Source organism: Pelodiscus sinensis, chromosome 32 (assembly GCF_049634645.1).
Source record: "Pelodiscus sinensis isolate JC-2024 chromosome 32, ASM4963464v1, whole genome shotgun sequence".
Classification (NCBI taxonomy): domain Eukaryota; kingdom Metazoa; phylum Chordata; order Testudines; family Trionychidae; genus Pelodiscus; species Pelodiscus sinensis.
The window spans coordinates 2,157,501-2,175,247 of record NC_134742.1 but is presented as its reverse complement, the minus strand read 5'-3'; the positions used below and the strand labels follow the sequence as shown (position 1 = coordinate 2,175,247).

The window sequence follows — 17,747 nt, the reverse complement described above, 5'->3', positions numbered from 1 at the left end:
CGGGGGGGGCAGCCAGCGGGTACCTCACCCCCCCAGCCCAGAACAGATCGGGGGGGCAGCCAGCGGGTACCTCACCCCCCCAGCCCAGAACAGATGGGGGGGGCAGCCAGCGGGTACCTCACCCCCCCTGCCCAGAACAGATCGGGGGGGGCAGCCAGCGGGTACCTCACCCCCCCAGCCCAGAACAGATGGGGGGGCAGCCAGCGGGTACCTCACCCCCCCAGCCCAGAACAGATCGGGGGGGGCAGCCAGCGGGTACCTCACCCCCCCAGCCCAGAACAGATCGGGGGGGGGCAGCCAGCGGGTACCTCACCCCCCCAGCCCAGAACAGATCGGGGGGGCAGCCAGTGGGTACCTCACCCCCCCAGCCCAGAACAGATGGGGGGGCAGCCAGCGGGTACCTCACCCCCCCAGCCCAGAACAGATGGGGGGGCAGCCAGCGGGTACCTCACCCCCCCAGCCCAGAACAGATGGGGGGGCAGCCAGCGGGTACCTCACCCCCCCTGCCCAGAACAGATGGGGGGGCAGCCAGCGGGTACCTCACCCCCCCAGCCCAGAACAGATGGGGGGGCAGCCAGCGGGTACCTCACCCCCCCAGCCCAGAACAGATGGGGGGGGCAGCCAGCGGGTACCTCACCCCCCCAGCCCAGAACAGATGGGGGGGCAGCCAGCGGGTACCTCACCCCCCTCACCCCAGAACAGATCGGGGGGGCAGCCAGTGGGTACCTCACCCCCTCACCCCAGAATAGATTGGGGGGGCAGACAGGGTACCTCACCCCCCCAGCCCAGAACAGATCGGGGGGGCAGTCACCCCCCAATCCCCACATACCTGGCACAGGCTCTGAGCTGCCGACTTCCACCTCCCCGGAGCCCGTCCTGGCTCCCCACATCCATCCCAGCCTCGTTGGGAGCAGAACTGAAGACGGAGGCATCCGCGAGGGACCCTTCTATTCCTCGTCTCCCAAAACGGGCGGATCCCCCCCCCCCCGAAACCAGCCGCCATCCCTTTCCGGCCGGGAGCCTGCGTGTGCCCGTGGGTCCTTCTCAGGCCGAGGGAAGACGTGACAAATTGAAATACGGGTCCCTCGATGGGTCACTTCACCCCTCGAGATCGCTGGGGGTCGCCCTGGGGTCCGGCCGCGCCGCACTCACGGGGCATGGGAAGCCCCCCGGCGCCCTGTGGAGAAGTCACACCAAAATACGCCCCCCCCCCCGTGTGCCAACAGAAGTCGGCCAGAAGTCGTGTGCGGCCACGGTTTTCGGAACGGGCCTTGGCCGTCGGGCCAGCCCGCGAGGAGCCCCGGTGGCGTGGGACCTCTCCATCCCTCGTTGGGGGGCGCACACGCCCCGGCAGGGCCAAGACACGGGTGCCTGCTGCTATGACAGCCCAGTCCCGAGACAGCGTAACGAGACGGTCTTTCTGGAGCCAGGTTGGGAGGTCTGTGGTCGGCCTGAACCCAAGGCCTTCGGAACGTAAGAACATAAGAACGGCCGGAGTGGGTCAGACCAAAGGTCCATCTAGTCCCTTAAAGGAGCAAACCTCCTCTCTCTTTTTTTTGCTCAACAACTTTTCCCTGGGGAATGGCCACTCTTAAAGGGGCAAGCCTCCTCTTTTTTTTTTTTGCTCAATTTTTCCATGGGGAATGGCCACTCTTAAAAGGGCAAGCCTCCTCTTTTTTTTTGCTCAACAATTTTTCCCTGGGGAATGGCCACTCTTAAAGGGGCAAGCCTCCTCTTTTTTTTTGCTCAACAATTTTTCCCTGGGGAATGGCCACTCTTAAAGGGGCAAGCCTCCTCTTTTTTTTTGCTCAACAATTTTTCCCTGGGGAATGGCCACTCTTAAAGGGGCAAGCCTCCTCTTTTTTTTGCTCAACAACTTTTCCCTGGGGAATGGCCACTCTTAAAGGGGCAAGCCTCCTCTTTTTTTTGCTCAACAACTTTTCCCTGGGAATGGCCACTCTTAAAGGGGCAAGCCTCCTCTTTTTTTTGCTCAACAACTTTTCCCTGGGGAATGGCCACTCTTAAAGGGGCAAGCCTCCTCTTTTTTTTGCTCAACAACTTTTCCCTGGGGAATGGCCACTCTTAAAGGGGCAAGCCTCCTCTTTTTTTTTTTTGCTCAATTTTTCCCTGGGGAATGGCCACTCTTAAAAGGGCAAGCCTCCTCTTTTTTTTTGCTCAACAATTTTTCCCTGGGGAATGGCCACTCTTAAAGGGGCAAGCCTCCTCTTTTTTTTTTTTTTGCTCAACAATTTTTCCATGGGGAATGGCCATTCTTAAAGGGGCAAGCCTCCTCTTTTTTTTTTTTTTGCTCAACAACTTTTCCCTGGGGAATGGCCACTCTTAAAGGGGCAAGCTTCCTCTTTTTTTTTTTTGCTCAACAACTTTTCCCTGGGGAATGGCCACACTTAAAGGAGCAAGTCTCCTCTTTTTTTTTTGCTCAACAACTTTTCCCTGGGGAATGGCCACTCTTAAAGGAGCAAGCCTCCTCTTTTTTTTTTGCTCAACAACTTTACCATGGGGAATGGCTACTCTTAAAGGAGCAAGCCTCCTCTTTTTTTTTTTTGCTCAACAACTTTTCCCTGGGGAATGGCCACTCTTAAAGGAGCAAGCCTCCTCTTTTTTTTTGCTCAACAACTTTTCCCTGGGGAATGGCCACTCTTAAAGGGGCAAGCCTCCTCTTTTTTTTTTTTTTTGCTCAACAACTTTTCCCTGGGGAATGGCCACTCTTAAAGGGGCAAGCCTCCTCTTTTTTTTTGCTCAACAACTTTTCCCTGGGGAATGGCCACTCTTAAAGGGGCAAGCCTCCTCTTTTTTTTGCTCAACAATTTTTCCATGGGGAATGGCCACTCTTAAAGGGGCAAGCCTCCTCTTTTTTTTTTGCTCAACAACTTTTCCCTGGGGAATGGCCACTCTTAAAGGAGCAAGCCACCTCTTTGCTCAACAACTTTTCCCTGGGGAATGGCCACTCTTAAAGGAGCAAGCCTCCTCTTTTTTTTTTTTTGCTCAATTTTTCCATGGGGAATGGCCACTCTTAAAGGGGCAAGCCTCCTCTTTTTTTTTTTTTTTTTTTTGGCTCAACAACTTTTCCCTGGGGGCTTTTTTTTTCTCCACAAAAAAATCCTTGGCGTTCGCCATTAAAAATATATATATTGTTTATTGTTCCTCCATCTTAAAAAGTTTAATAAACACTGGTCTTACAGCACCATCCACACAGTCCATCAAAAGAGTGTCACACCAGGTTGTGCGAAGGGGATTTTGTCTTTTGTTCTTAGGGGTGCTGGTGAAACCAGGGGGGGTGGAGGTTGTTGTAGCAGGGACCAGCCTAGAACCGGGGACCCCTGTGATGGACAGGCCCAGCTTGGGTAGGAGGCCAAGAGGTGGTAGAGAAAGACCCTCCCCCCCAGTACCCTGCCCCAGCTGGCCTCATCCAGGGGGGACAAAGGATGGAGTAGGGGGGAGGTGGAGGGGTGAACCCCAGGGAAAGAGGGGAACCCCGAGAAGCGGCTGTCACCCCAAATAGGGGTCACCCCCTCCGGGTATATGGACCGAGTGTGGGCATGACCGGTGAGTCCACCCCTGCCGCAGGGAAACAATGCCGCGCAGATGGGGAAACTGAGGCACGCCCCGGCCTCATGGGAACGCGGCACTTTGCGGCAGGGGGATGTCATGGTCCGTTTAATGTCTTTTAAAGGTGAACGCCACAGTCTGTTTCAAGCCAGGCGTCGTGGATACGAAACCCCGGCCGGCGGCCCGGCGTGACAAGGCGTGTCGACACGGGGGTGGACGGCCGTGCGAGGCATCGGCCGGTTGGCCCGTGCGGCACTCTGCCTGGGAGAGGCTCAGTGGCACAGCCGCAGGGAGGTCCCCACGGACCAGACCCAGAAGAAGGGGAGGATGGGCCCGTGGAAGGAGGCGGAGAAGGCGTGGAGAGGGGCCGTGGTCTCGGCATCGTAGAAAGCCACCACCCCGCCTTCGTAGTCCAGGTACACGCGGATCTTGCCGGGGCGCCGGGGCGGGGCCAGCGGGACCCACTCGGCGCTCAGCGCCCGGTACTCGCCCATGGAGAGCTGGATGGCCCAGGTGCCGTGCTCGGGGCTGAATGGGACCCGTCCCTTGCGGCCGGCGGACGCCCGGGTGACGCCCAGAGCCCAGCCCCCGGCGCCGGGGACCTGCACGTCCCAGAAGTGGGTCCCCGCCGTGTAGCCCTCGGCGCCCAGCACGCAGGCGTAGACGTCGAAGCGGCCGGGGGCGTCATGCAGCGCGGGTCTGGGACCCGTGTTACTCAGGGCCTTCCCGTCCGGAGACAGCTCCAGGCAGGGGTGAGCCGTCCTGGGGTCCAGGGTCACATTTGCTAGAGACAGGCAGACAGATGGGCCCGTTGGCGGGCAGACAGGCGGGTCGGCAGACAAACGGACAGGCAGACGGACAGGCAGACAGATGGGCAGACAAACAGGCGGGCAGGCAGACGGCTGGCCAGGCAGCCAGGTAGACAGACAGACAGGTGGGCAGGCAGACAGACAGACGGATCGGCAGACAAACAGACAGGCAGATGGACAGGCAGACAGATGGGCAGACAAACAGGCGGGCAGGCAGACGGCTGGCCAGGCAGCCAGGTAGACAGACAGACGGCCGGTTGGCGAGCAGACAGGCGGGTCGGCAGACAAACAGACAGGCAGACGGACAGGCAGACAGATGGGCAGACAAACAGGCGGGCAGGCAGACGGCTGGCCAGGCAGCCAGGTAGACAGACAGACGGGCGGGCAGGCAGACAGACAGACGGATCGGCAGACAAACGGACAGGCAGATGGACAGGCAGACAGATGGGCAGACAGCGGGATAGCCAGGCAGACGGATGGGCAGACAGACCGGTGGGCACATGGGCAGACAGACAGATGGCCAGCCAGGTAGACAGACAAATAGACGGGCCGGCAGACAAACGGACAGGCAGGCAGACGGGCAGACAGCTGGATAGCCAGGCAGACGTAGGGGCAGACAGACCGGTGGGCAGGCAGACGGACGGCCAGCCAGGCAGACAGACAGACAGGCGGGCAGACGGCCAGGCAGGCAGACAGATGGCCAGGTAGACAGATGGCCAGACAGATGGGCAGGCAGCCAGACGGGCAGCCAGACAGTACGGCGGGCAGGCAGACAGACAGAGCTCTCGGTTTCGGGGAAGACCTCTTGCTCATGTCAAAGCCTTACGCTGCACGAGCCGGCGGAAAGCCAAACCCCAGCGAAAGCCGGGAGAAACATCTACCTAGGGGCGCGGCATCCCCTGCTTCAACCACGACACCCCACGCCCCTCCCGGGAGTCCTGGCCCCCCCCGTTTTCCTAACCCCTCTCCCCTCCCGCAGCCCACGTTGGTGCCCACAAGTCCCTGTTTCCCAGGTCCCGAGTTTGGGGGGCCCAGCTCCCAGCCCCCGCCTGCTGTAACCACTGAACAGCACTGCCCTCGGACCCCAGCTGTCCTCGCCGCCCACGCGTAACCCACGCGACCCAGCTCCGGTTGGGATTTACCGGCTCGGAGAAAGGCGCCTTTCCAACCTGAAACGAGAAGAGAACAGGCCAGAGTGAGTCCGGGGCGGCCGGAGAGAGAGCTAAGTAACACAGGAACTAAAGAGCAAAGTCACACTCACTTGGTCGGCCGCGGTTTTTGTCTGTGGACACAAAGAGTCAGCCCGTTAGCCCGGGTCTGGATTCCACGCCTGCCCCCGTCTCCCCGTGGGGCCCGGCGTTCAACCCAGCCCGTGGGGAGAAGCGAAATTCAGAGATATCCGGCACCCCCTTCCCCCCGCCTTTCAGCTGGGCTGGGTTTTTTTCCGACACGGTGGGGAACCAGACCCCAACGCTGTCCCCGAATCTGCTTATTGTACCGAACACAAAATTTCGGCCCCCAAAATTGCGCCCACCTCTAATCTGGATCGCTATCGTGGCACTGGAGAAGGGGTCAGAAAAAGCCATAAAAATGGTGAGGGGCTTGGAAGGGGTCTCATATGTAGAGAGAGAAAAAAGACGGGGACTTTTCAGCTTCGAAAAGAGGAGAGGAGAGAGGTCTATAAATCATGACAGGTGCGCAAAAGATGAATAAGGAAAAGTTCATGACTTGTTCCCATACCAAAAGAACGAGGGGTCCCCCAAATGAATAGGGGGCAGGTTGAAAACAAACCCAAGGAAGTTTTTCCTCACACAGCACACAGTTCACCTGTGGAACTCCTCGCCAAAGGATGTTGGGAAGACTAAGACTTTACCAGGGTTCACAAAAGAGCTAGATCGATTCCTGGAGGGTAGGTCTAGCAATGGCTATTAGCCAGGATGGGTAGGGATGGTGGGAGGATGGATTCTCTACGGCAGCCAGGCGCGGCGTTTCTACCCAGCTCCAAATTCACTAGGGTGTTCGCCTCCCTGCCCCCCACCAACCTCGCCACCCCACTGAAAGGCGCTGCCCCCCAGCCGGAGTTTACGCGGCCCGACGCCCGGGACCGGCGAAGAAACTTACCCAGCGTGGCGTTCACGGCCCCTGTGGAAAAAGCGGAGAAACCGAGTCACCGTCGGACGGAGGCATTCACTCCCATGGTGGCAGGGCCTGTCTCACCTGGGGCGATTTGCCCGGCTCAAGGGGGCACGGATCGTGGTGGTACAGCCACAAGAGTTGACGTTTTCGGGGGGGAGGGGGAATACCTCTGCTCCGCCCTAAGGCCCCACCCCCGAGCCAAAGCTCCGCCCCCCCACTTGGCCTCTCCCCCCCCCCCACCTGTGCAGAACCTTTTCCTGCCCCTGAATTGGTCCCCTCTGTCGCCAACCCCACCCCTCGCCCCTGCAGGCAGAACAGAGACCGCGGGGCAGGTGGGTGGGAGGTGCTGGGGAAAGGGGGGGGGAGGAAACGAAATTAATAGGTAGCAGATTTAAAACAAACAGAAGGAAGTTTTTCCTCACACAGCGCACAGTTCATCTGGGGAACTCCTCGCCAGAGGATGTTGTGAAGACTAAGACTTTAACAGGGTGCACAAAAGAGCCAGATTGATTCACGGTGGTCCGAGGACGGCTCCTTCCTTTCCCTACCTTTTGCTCGGCAAAGCCGCAGGACGAGGAAGGCGGCCAGGCTGAGCGCGCCGACCCAAAAGGCCAGGATCACGAAGAGGGGCACCCGCCAAGGGGAAACACTGGGGAAGAAAACATCTGCGAGGGGAAAATAAACACACAGCTCAGCTCCCGGCCCCCCTCGGCCCCGGGCAGGCATGACACAAAACACAGAACAAACCTAGTAACCGGCTTCGGATCTCAGAGAGCAGAGGAGAGAGAGAGAGCGAGAGAGAGGCTGTGTCTACACTACCAACGTCTATCGGAAAAAGATACACCCGTTGCGGTTCCGGTATCCCGGAAAAACTCTATAGTCTAGACATAGCCTGAGACACAGAGACAAAGAGAGAGACACACACACAAGCTATGTCTACACCAGTGGTTTTCAACCGTGGTCCATATGGGACCACGCCCTACCTCTAGGGGGCCACATCGAAAAAACGGAACATTAGGTAAACGATGTACCTTTTTTTTCCAACTAACAGCGGCTATGGGGGGGGCACAGAGGTAAACGAGGCTCAGAAGGGGGCCATGACCTTAAAATGGTTGAGAAACACGAGTCCAGACTGCAGGCTTTTTTCGGAAGACGCTTTTCCGCAAGAGATCTTCCGAAGAAACGTCTGTAGGAAGAGAGCGTCCACACAGCCAAAGCGCATCGAAACAGCGATCTACTTTTTCAAAAGAGAGCATCCAGTCTGCTTTTTCCTCTTCCCTCTTCTTCCGAAAGAACTCCCGTTTCCCCGGCCACACACGCCTTTTCCCGACAACGCTCTTCCGCAAAAAGGCTTCTTCCTCGTAGAAAGAGGATTACCAATGCCGGAAAACTCTCTCGGTGCTTTCTATTTTCTTGCGGAAGAACGCGATTGCAGTGTGGAAGCTCCTCAAGTTTTGTCGGAAACTCTTTGGTGTAGACATAGAAAGAAAGAAAGAAAGAAAGAAAGAAAGAAAGAAAGAAAGAAAGAAAGAAAGAAAGAAAGAAAGAAAGAAAGAAAGAAAGAAACCAACCCAACCCAACCCAACCCAACCAAAAAAAGGCCGTAATGGGTTCTTTGTCAAGCACTCATTTTATGAGGAATACGGGGGCTTTCGAAAGAGGGTTTTTTCCCGACATTTGGCCCATGACGGAAAAGCCTCATCTGGGGGAAAAAATGGAAGAAAGTATGCAAATGTGAGTGCTATTTGCATACCTCTTCCGAACCCCCCTCTCCCTCCACCCACAGGCTACGTCTAGACTGGTATGATTTTCCGGAAAAGCTTTTAGCGGAAAAGTTTTCCATTAAAAGCATTTTCGGAACAGAGCATCTAGATTGGCACACCCGTCTGTCCGTCCGTGCCAATCTAGACGCGCGTTTGCGCAAAAAAAAACCCCGATCGCCATTTTCGCGATTGGGGCTTTTTTGCGCAAAGCAAATCTGAGCTGTCTACACCGGCCCTTTTGCGCAAAAGTTTTGCGCAAAAGGACTTTTGCCTGAACGGGAGCAGCATCGTATTTCCGCAAGAAGCACTGATTTCTTACAGTAGGAAGTCAGTGCTTTTGCGGAAATTCAAGCGGCCAGTGTAGACAGCTGGCAAGTTTTTGCGGAAAAGTGGCTGATTTTCTGGAAAAACTGGCCGGTCTAGACACAGCCACAGTGTAGACGAACGCTTTGTGACCTGTTAGGCCAGGTGACGCTCAGACACACGGTGACCGAGATCGGGGCCCGTCGGGCCGGGCGCCGCCCAGACACACTCTGGCCCTAGGTCCGAGTTTCCTTGCTCTGTTCGGCGCTCACCAGAGATGAGAATGGCCGAGACTTTCTCCGGTCCGGGGGCGCCGGGTTTCACCATGCAGCTCAGCGCCGGGTCCGAGCCGGCCGTCAGCACCACGGAACTGGAGAGGTTGAAGAACCCGTCCTCGGTGAGCCGTTTTTCGGCCGAGTATACCGTCTGGATCTCCTCGTGGCTGTTTCTCCAGAGCATGTCTGGCTCCGGGTACCACCCCGCCGAGAGACACGTGACCGAGACCCCCTCGTGCTCCTGCTCCCTGACATGGAGGTGAGGGTCCGAACCGGCGCCTGGGGGCAAGAAACCAACCAGAACTGTCCCTTGCTTTCCGACTTGTCTCCTTCCTGGCCACACAAGGGGCCGGTTCCCCTGCCACTCCACCCCATGGAAGGGACAGAAGGGACTTAGAAAAGTCACAAAAATGTCACGAGTGAAGGCATTTTGACTGGACATTGAGTCTAATCCCCGGCCTTCACGGCAGGACCAAGCACCATCTCGATCATCCCCGACAGGTCTGTCCAACCTGCTCTGAAATATCGCCAGAGATGGAAACTCCACAACCTCCCTGGGCAACTTATTCCAGTGTTTAACCCCCCTGACAGGCAGGAAGTTTTTCCTAACGTCCAACCTCAACCTCCCTCGCTGCAGTTTAAGCCCATTGCTTCTTGTTCTATCCTCAGAGGCCAAAGAGAACAATTTTTCTCCCTCCTCCTTGGGACACCCTTTTCGATACCTGAAAACCGCCCTCAGGTCCCCTCTCCGTCTTCTCCTTTCCCAACGAAACAAGCCCAATTCGTTCAGCCTTCCCTCCTAGCTCCTGTTCTCTCGACCTTGCATCATTCTCGTTGCTCTTCTCTGGACCTTCTCCGATTTCTCTTGACCTCTGACCTTTCTTTCGAGTGTGTCCCGCTCATTTTGAATTCCGACCCAGCCTCCAAGGAACTCACAACCCCTCCCAGCTTGGGATCTTCTGCAAGCTTAATAAGCGTCCTCTCTCTGCCGATATCGAAATCGTCGATGAAGTTATTGGACAGAAACGGCCCCAAACTAGACCCCTGTGGAATCCTCTTTGTTCTGCCCTGCCAGCAGGATTGTGAACCGTTAATAACGACTCTCTGAGACCGGTTATCCAGCCGGCTATGCACCCACCTTGGGGTGTGTCTAGACTACAGGGTTTTGTCGACAAAAGTGGACTTTTGTCGACAAAACTAAACCTGGCTGTCGTCTAGACGCTCTTTGTCGACAGAAGCTTTGTCGACAGTATCTCTCGACAAAAGCCTGTCGTCTAGACGTACCCTTGTAGTAGCCTCACCTAGGTTGTGTTTGCCTAGTTTTTTGGTAAGACGATCACAGGAGTCTATCAAACCTCTCGCTGTACTTTAGCGATCGAAATGTAGCCGTGTTCGTCTGGTGTAGCTGCAGCAAAAGACAGGACAATGTAGCACTTTAAAGATTAACAAGATGGTTTATTAGATGATGAGCTTTCGGGGGCCAGACCCCCTTGATCTGAGGAAGTGGGTCTGGCCCACGAAAGCTCATCACCGCCTAAACCATCTTGTTAGTCTTTCAAGTGCTGCATCGTCCTGTCTTTTGTCTCTGGACTTTAGTCCTGCGTCTGTCGGTCTGCCTGTCCGCGAGTCCGTTTGTCCAAGAACTCCTCCTAAAGGGTCCGAGCGAGGGCCCCCAAAAGTGGTCGGCCGCTTCCTCCTCTCCCAACGTAAAGCAACCTCGGGGTTGGGTGGAGCCAGGACAACCGGGAGTGCTGGGAAGGGGACTGGTTTCCGTCATAGGGAAAGGGAGGGGCTGTTCAGAGGGATGTGATACCGAGAGTGGCCACTGGAGGCAGCGAGCGACCTGTCTGCAGAGAGACCCATCTTGCCTGCCATCAGACCGGGTAAGTAGGGCTCCCCCGCCGCTCAGGGAACAGCCCCCTCTGGCCTCCCCCTGCCCTGGGAGGGGCTGGGGGGAGGGAGAAAGCCCCTGCCAACCCGTGTCCCAGGAGGGAAGGGAGAACCCACCGCTGCCCCACCCCCCCTGGGAGAAGCCAGCAGCCACCCCCACTCCCCTTCTCCCAACCCCCTCCTCACCTCCAGCCCTGACTCCTGCCCCCCCATTCTCCCCTCACCCCAATTCTCACTCTCACATCTTCCCACACCCGCCGCCCCTTCCCAATCCCCACTCCTGGCCCCTGCCCTCCCCGCCCTTGGCCTCCTGCCCTGAACCCCCCCTCATCCCCGAGGCCCCGTCCTGACTTCTGCAGCCCCCCATCTTGAGGGAACCTGGTAACGTCAGCTAAGTCTTCTAGATTTTAATATATAGGCAACACCGCCTCTTTTTCCCCACCTATCCTTCCTGTAGGCTAATATTTCAGTCCAGTCTCCCCCCAAGTCTCTGTGGGTCTGTCTACACTGCCACCCTAGTTCGTCCTGCTTTAATTCGAACTACCTAGTCCGTGCCGCGGTTAGCCGCGGGCACGTCGTTCGAACTACGGGGTATTTAAAAATGGCAGCGCCCGGGAACATGCAAATGAAGCCCGGAATATTGAAATATTTAAATCCTGGGCTTCATTTGCAAGTTCGAATGCCGACATTAGCCGCCCTAGTTCGAACTAGGGGGCTAGTGTAGACATACCCCGCGATACTAACCACGTCACCGTTGAGTTCATTGACTCACACGTCAAGTTCTTCCGGCGTATCCCCGCTACCTCTCGCATGAGGACACGGACAGCTCCGGTACTGATCCGATTTGTGCTGGAGAACAACCGATCTCTATCGTCTTTGGAGCAGCCCTTAACGTATTTGAAGACTATTAACAAAGCCCCCTCCGCTGTCTTCCCTGAACGGACACGCCCGTTCTTTCGCCCTCTCCTCCTAGTCCTGGTTGGCTAAAACTTTGCGACACTCCTCTGGAGTCTCCGCTGCGTATCCCCGGGTGCGCGGAGCCCTGAACTGGACACGGGTCTCCAGCGGACGCCTCAGCTATGCTAAACAATTCAACATAACATAAGAACATAAGAACGGCCGGACTGGGTCAGACCAAAGGTCCATCTAGCCCAGTATCCTGTCTGCCCACAGTGGCCAGCACCAGGTGCCCCAGAGAGGGTGGACCGAAGACAACGATCAAGCAATTTGTCTCCTGCCATCCCTCTCCAGCCTCTGACAAACAGAGGCCAAGGACACCATTTTATCCCCTGGCTAATAGCCTTTTATGGACCTAACCTCCATGAAATTATCTAGCTTCTCTTTAAACTTTATTATAGTCCTAACCTTCACAGCCTCCTCCGGCAAGGAGTTCCACAGGTTGACTACACGCTGTGCGAAGAAGAACTTTCTTTTATTCGTTTTAAACCTGCTCCCCATTCATTTCCTTTGGTGTCCTCTAGTTCGTCTATTTAGGGAACTAATAAATAACTTTTCTTTATCCGCCCTCTCCACACCACTCCTGATGTTATAATTGGACTTGTTCAGTTTGGAAAGGAGAAGACGGAGAGGGGACAGAAGAGCAGGGTTCAGGTATCTAAAAGGGCGTCACAAGGAGGAGGGAGAAAACTTGTTCATCTCGGCCTCTGAGGACAGGACAAGAAGCAATGGGCTGAAACTGCAGCAAGGAAAGTTGAGGTTGGACATGAGGAAAAACGTCCTGCCTGTCCGGGTGGTGAAACACTGGAATTAATTGCCCAGGGAGGTTGTGGAGTCTCCAACCCTGGAGATATTGAAGAGCAGGTTGGACAGATGCCTGTCTGGGATGGTCTAGACGGTGCTTGGTCCTGCCGTAAGGGCAGGGGACGGGACTCAAGGTCCGTTCTCGTTCTAGGATTCTAGCCGGGGTCTGCCAGGGGAAAAGTCTCCGAGGGTAGAAGGCTCAGACACAGGGAAAGCCGACGGTTGGGCGCTGACACGGAGACAGTCGCCCTAGGGACGGGAACGGGGAACCGGGTAACCGGTCCGCACCATCCTTAATAGGTGATGTTTCCCCGGTCATGGTTAACCCTTACGTGGGAAGAGCAACATCCGTGGCGGGAAGCAGCAACGGGAGGAGGGGGTGTGAATTCATGAAGGAGGATTTTACACCCCTAATTCACACCGGGCCGGGTGGAGGAGTCGCCGGGGCGGTTTCCTGGCCTGGGGGGGGTCCCTCTGGGCAGCTCCCCCCCGCCCCCCGGACGGAAACCCGCCTCACGCGTCAGATGGAGCGTCACGGTGCCACTGCGCCGGGTGGCGTTGGACCGGATGTCGCAGAGGTAGGGCCCCTCGTCCGGCAGGGTGAGGTTCCAGATCCGGAGGGCCAGGCGGCCCTGCTGTATCCCGTCCCGCAGCAGCTCCGTCCGGCCCCGGTAGGCGGGGCCCTGCTCCTCGTGCCCGTCCAGCCAGTACTCGTGCACGTCCTGGCCCTGCCGGGGCCGGCTCCATGTCACCTGCATGGCCCGGGCGCTGAGCGCCGGGGAGAGCTGGCAGGGCAGCACCACGGAGCCCCCCAGCGGGGCGTAGAGGGGGTCGGCAGGAGCCAGCACCTGGAAACTCACTGGGGAAGGGGCCGGAGAGACAAGGCTGCGTCAGAGGGGGCCAGGGGCCGTGGCGTCGCCTCTCCCACGCCCCAGACCGGAGACCCCAGCGGATCCGGCCGAGAAGGGCGGAGGGACTGTGTGCGGCGGGAGGAAATAAGAGGGGGAATGCGTCGGGAAGGAGCAGGGTGTGGCATGTGGAGGCAGGGATGGAGGGGTGTTCAGATAAGGACCATCTGTGGATGGATGGATGGGTGGGTGGATGGATGGATATAGGGAAGGATGAGTGGATGTGAATGGGATGGATGGAAGGAGGGATGGATGGGTGGGTATGTGTGTGGATGGATGCATGGAGGAAGGAAGGGATGGATGGATGGATGGATATAGGGAAGGATGAGTGGATGTGAATGGGGATGGATGGAAGGAGGGATGGATGGGTGGGTATGTGTATGGATGGATGCATGGAGGAAGGAAGGGAGGGAGGGATGGATGGATGGATGGATGGATATAGGGAAGGATGAGTGGATGTGAATGGGGATGGAGGGATGGGGATGGATGGAAGGAGGGATGGATGGGTGGGTATGTGTGTGGATGGATGCATGGAGGAAGGAAGGGAGGGATGGATGGATATAGGGAAGGATGAGTGGATGTGAATGGGGATGGATGGAAGGAGGGATGGATGGGTGGGTATGTGTATGGATGGATGCATGGAGGAAGGAAGGGAGGGATGGATGGATGGATGGATGGATGGATGGATGGAGGAAAGAGAGGGATGGGTGTGTAGGGGGATTGATGGGCGGACGGAGTGAGGAATTGGTGTGTACAGAGAAGGACAGAGGGAGGAAGGGAGGGATGTGTATGAGGAGGAAAGGACAGATGGCTGGGTGTGTAGAGGGATGGACGGAGGGAGGGAGGGATGGATGGTGTGTACAGGGATGCATGGATGTTTGGACAGACAGATGGATGGGTGTGCACGGGGAGGGATGGACTGGGGTGTATGGGGATGAGGGAAGGTGGGAGGGAAGGAGGGATGTTTGTACGGACAGACGGGTGGGTGTGTACGAGGATGGATGGATGGGTGTGTACGGGGATGGAGGCAGGAAGGGAGGTATGGATGGACAGATGGATGGGTGTGTATGGGGATGGATGGAGGGATGGACGGACGGGTATGTACGGGGATGGATGGACGGACGGACAAACGGGTGTGTACGGGGATGGATAGATGGATGGACGGACAGACGGGTGTGTACGGGGAGGGATAGATGGATGGAGGGACAGACGGGTGTGTACGGGGATGGATAGATGGATGGACGGACAGACGGGTGTGTACGGGGAGGGATAGATGGATGGAGGGACAGACGGGTGTGTACGGGGATGGATGGATGGACGGACAGATGGACGGACAGACGGGTGTGTAAGGAGATGGACGGACGGACGGACAGACGGGCGTGTAAGGGGATGGATGGACGGACAGACGGGTGTGTACGGGGATGGATGGACGGAGGGACAGACGGGTATGTACGGGGATGGACGGACGGACAGACGGGTGTGTATGGGGATGGACAGATGGACGGGTGTGTACGGGGATGGACGGACGGACGGGTGTGTACAGGGATGGATGGACGGACGGACAGACGGGTGTGCATGGGGATGGACGAACGGGCGTGTATGGGGATGGACGGACGGGCGTGTACGGGGATGGACGGACAGACGGGTGTGTACGGGGATGGACGGACGGGCGTGTACAGGGATGGACGGACGGATGGACGGGCGTGTACGGGGATGGATGGATGGATGGACAGACGGGTGTGCACGGGGATGGACGGACAGATGGGTGTGTATGGGGATGGACGGACGGGAGTGTACAGGGATGGACGGACGGATGGACGGGTGTGTACGGGGATGGACAGACGGACGGACAGACGTGTGTGTACGGGGATGGATGGATGGGCGTGTACAGGGATGGACGGACGGATGGACGGGCGTGTACGGGGATGGACGGACGGATGGACGGGTGTGTACGGGGATGAACGGATGGGCGTGTACAGGGATGGACGGACGGATGGACGGGCGTGTACGGGGATGGACGGACGGACAGACGGACGGGTGTGTACGGGGATGGACAGACGGACGGACAGACGTGTGTGTACGGGGATGGATGGATGGATGGACAGACGGGTGTGTACGGGGATGGATGGAGGGACGGACAGACGGGTGTGTACGGGGATGGATGGACGGACGGACAGATGGGTGTGCACGGGGATCTACGGACGGACGGACAGACGGGTGTGTACAGGGATGGGTGGATGGACAGACGGGTGTGTACAGGGATGGATGGATGGATGGATGGACGGGTGTGTACGGGGATGGATGGATGGACAGACGGGTGTGTACAGGGATGGATGGATGGATGGACAGACGGGCGTGCACGGGGATGGACAGACAGACGGGCATGCACGGGGATGGATGGACGGACGGATGGACGGGTGTGTACGGGGATGGACGGACAGACGGATGGATGGATGGACAGATGGGTGTGTACAGGGATGGATGGATGGATGGACGGACAGGTGGACGGGCGTGTACAGGGATGGACGGACGGATGGACGGGCATGTTCGGGGATGGACGGGCGTGTACGGGGATGGACGGACGGATGGACGGGCGTGTACGGGGATGGATGGACGGACGGATGGACGGGCATGTTCGGGGATGGACGGGCGTGTACAGGGATGGACGGACGGATGGACGGGCGTGTTCGGGGATGGACGGGCGTGTACGGGGATGGACGGACGGATGGACGGGCGTGTTCGGGGATGGACGGGAGTGTACGGGGATGGACGGACGGATGGACGGGCGTGTACAGGTATGGACGGACGGATGGACGGGCGTGTTCGGGGATGGATGGGCGTGTACGGGGATGGACGGACGGATGGACGGGCGTGTACAGAGATGGACGGACAGGTGGACGGGCATGTTCGGGGATGGACGGGCATGTTCGGGGATGGACGGGCGTGTTCGGGGATGGAAGTGGGGGCCATGGATGGACAGTGACTCCCTTTGCCACCCGTCGCTGTGCGTAGGCCTGGGTACCACCCCGCCCTCTTCCCTCACCCCAGACCCATGCCCAGCGCTGCTGCCCCATCCTGTCCCTGCCCGGCCTGGGATCTGGCCGGGCCCTACACCCCCTCCCCCATCCTCCTCAGGGCCCCCTTACCGGCTGCTACCGCCTGACCGTGCAGGAGGAAGACGGCCGAGAGCAGGGCCGCACCGGCCCAGGGGCGCCGGGTTCCCCGCATCGGGCAGGGCAGGCGCCGTTGAGCTACAGGGAGCCAGGAGAGAAGGGATGAGATGAGGAAGAGCCGCCCCCCAACCCTCCCCAATCCTGCGCCGAAGCGGGGAAAGTCCCAGGAGGCCGGTGCATCCCGGGAGGGAAAGCTGCCGCCCGGGGATCCCCCATGTTTGGGAGCCACGGTAACAGCCTACTACTGCTGCCACACGGAAGAGCTGCTCCTTCCGCTCTGGCCGCCAGGCGCCGTCTCCAAGGCCTCAGGGTGGGGCGGGGAGGGCCTGTTCCATCGGGGCACAAAGCCGTTTCCCCATCCCGGCAGGAAACGTGCAAGGACTTCGGAAGGCGTTCGACAGGGTGGAGAGGGGCCGCGGTTCCGTCCTGCGAGGCCGTCGGGTCGATTTCTTTCCCCCGCGGCTTCCTCCCCCCGCTCCCCCGCCGAAATCCGAACCCGCCCACGGCTGCACGTGGCCATCGAGCGCGTCGTGTGTCCCACGGCGGGGAGACGCCCCCTCCCCCAACGGCGGTCGGGCAGGGCGAGCCGGGAGACGGTTTTTTCACGGGATTCGGGCCGATGGACTCAAAGCCCTTTGTAAGTCGCTCTCCCTCCCCCGCACCCGCTGGCTTTTCGCGACTGAAAACTTTTCACGGTTGCGCCAAACGAAGGGTCGACACGTTTTCACCCCCCCCCCCTTTTTCGTGATGCTCCTTTGCGCCGGGGGGGGGGGGCGGGGAGTGTAGGGCCGGGTTGTAATTCTGCAGGCGCCGCGTTGGACCCGAGGGAGCACAGGGTCACTGCCGCGACCCAAACGCTGCACCTCGCCGGGCGGGGGGGACGCAGGGGGCCTGGGAATGTTGCGCTAACAAGTTCGTGGGCCCGGGCGGTGTTTGGGCCTCAGCTTTCCAGCCTGGCGGGGGCAGAGCTGGCAGCAATGCCGGCCGGGGAAACAGAGAGACAGGCACCGGGGGGAGTATGGGGACGTAGAGAGAGACAGGGAGTATACGGGATACTCAGACAGACACAGGGTGGACGGGGTGCACAGACAGGCAGACACAGGGGGCAGGGAGATGGGAGGCAGAGACAGACATAGAGTGGACAGGACAGACAGACAGACAC

At 58.4% G+C, this 17,747-nt stretch overlaps 1 protein-coding gene across 3 annotated transcripts in view; it reads right to left on the bottom strand.

Annotated features, from left to right (window-relative positions):
• Window positions 1-3,134: 3,134 nt before the first annotated feature.
• The window catches only part of LOC112544592 (butyrophilin subfamily 1 member A1-like), a 23,101-nt gene continuing 8,488 nt past the window's right edge, over window positions 3,135-17,747 (bottom strand). For all 3 annotated transcript variants that reach the window (XM_075913585.1, XM_075913583.1, XM_075913584.1), the window contains exons 2-9: window positions 16,559-16,663; window positions 13,022-13,363; window positions 8,851-9,132; window positions 7,061-7,177; window positions 6,498-6,518; window positions 5,638-5,658; window positions 5,519-5,545; window positions 3,135-4,351 (exon numbers count right to left, since the gene is read on the bottom strand). In XM_075913585.1, coding sequence (XP_075769700.1) covers window positions 3,840-4,351; window positions 5,519-5,545; window positions 5,638-5,658; window positions 6,498-6,518; window positions 7,061-7,177; window positions 8,851-9,132; window positions 13,022-13,363; window positions 16,559-16,640 — 1,404 coding nt within the window. In that variant the 5' untranslated portion in view covers window positions 16,641-16,663 and the 3' untranslated portion in view covers window positions 3,135-3,839. The remainder of the gene's footprint in view (window positions 4,352-5,518; window positions 5,546-5,637; window positions 5,659-6,497; window positions 6,519-7,060; window positions 7,178-8,850; window positions 9,133-13,021; window positions 13,364-16,558; window positions 16,664-17,747) is intronic.